This window comes from Alligator sinensis, unplaced genomic scaffold, assembly GCF_000455745.1.
Source record: "Alligator sinensis unplaced genomic scaffold, ASM45574v1 scaffold564_1, whole genome shotgun sequence".
Lineage (NCBI taxonomy): Eukaryota > Metazoa > Chordata > Crocodylia > Alligatoridae > Alligator > Alligator sinensis.
The window spans coordinates 1,587,850-1,588,743 of record NW_005842328.1 but is presented as its reverse complement, the minus strand read 5'-3'; the positions used below and the strand labels follow the sequence as shown (position 1 = coordinate 1,588,743).

Below are 894 nucleotides of genomic sequence, written 5' to 3'. Positions count from 1 at the left end.
CCCCCTCCAGCTACGCGCCACCCCCCCCCCACAAATGGCCACCAGGAGTACACTTATTAAAAAAGGTTGAAAATCCCTGATCTAAAGTAAAGGTGAACACGCACATCGGACTTCAGTCCGCTAGCAATACTTCCTTCTCTCCCAGACGTTATACCAGACAAGAAAACCCAAACCAACAGAAAAAAACTGCTTCCCACAAAAAAAACACTTGCAAACGTAAAGTAAATTATTCTCTAGGCTAACAAGGGCTTCACACCATTTTTAAAGCCTTAAGGATCATCTTAAAATCCTAATTAAGCACTCGGCACGTGAAGCCTCATTTTGACAGCTGTTACATTACCAATGCAGAGAAGACCCTAACGACAGACGCCCGGGCGAGCGCAGAGATGAGCTCTTTGTCAGATGGGGACATCGCGTAGATCGCAGTAAAGGAAGAGCAGCCCAGAGAGGCGTACCTTGTAGCCGCCCCAGACGTACATGCACTGTCCGTCAGTCACCGCCACGTGACCGCTGCGCTCCGCGGGGCTGTCGATCTCCAGCTGCTCGAAGCCGTCCTCAGCCGGAGCGGGGACCTCCTCGTCTGCCTGTAGCTCCTCGTTGTCGTCCGCCATGTCGACGCCGCCCTGCGCTCGCGACACGCGAGACGGGACGGGACAGGAGGGTCAGGGCAGAGGCCGCGGAGCCGTTCCTGACACCGTCAAGCGCCGGTCCCGCGACGCGCGGGTTTCAGCGGGGCGCCCCACAAGTCCCCGCTGCCATCTGTGACCCACGTCTCCCCCGCGGGCACTCGTGTCGGTTGACAGCAGACAATACGCCGCGTGTGTGCAGCGAAACCAGGGTCAGAGCCCAGGCTCGTCCTCAGGGGTTTCTTGGGAAAAGTCCCCGTCGCTGCAC

General features: G+C 57.4%; 1 protein-coding gene across 1 annotated transcript in view; it reads right to left on the bottom strand.

The window, feature by feature from the left end:
- The window catches only part of LOC102379779 (kelch domain-containing protein 2), a gene marked incomplete at its 3' end in the record, with an annotated part of 3,294 nt that extends 2,406 nt beyond the window's left edge, over window positions 1-888 (bottom strand). Inside the window, exon 1 of the mRNA XM_006028599.2 lies at window positions 456-888. Within this exon, the coding sequence (XP_006028661.1) occupies window positions 456-611 (156 nt within the window). The remainder of the gene's footprint in view (window positions 1-455) is intronic.
- Between the last annotated feature and the right edge of the window lie 6 nt (window positions 889-894).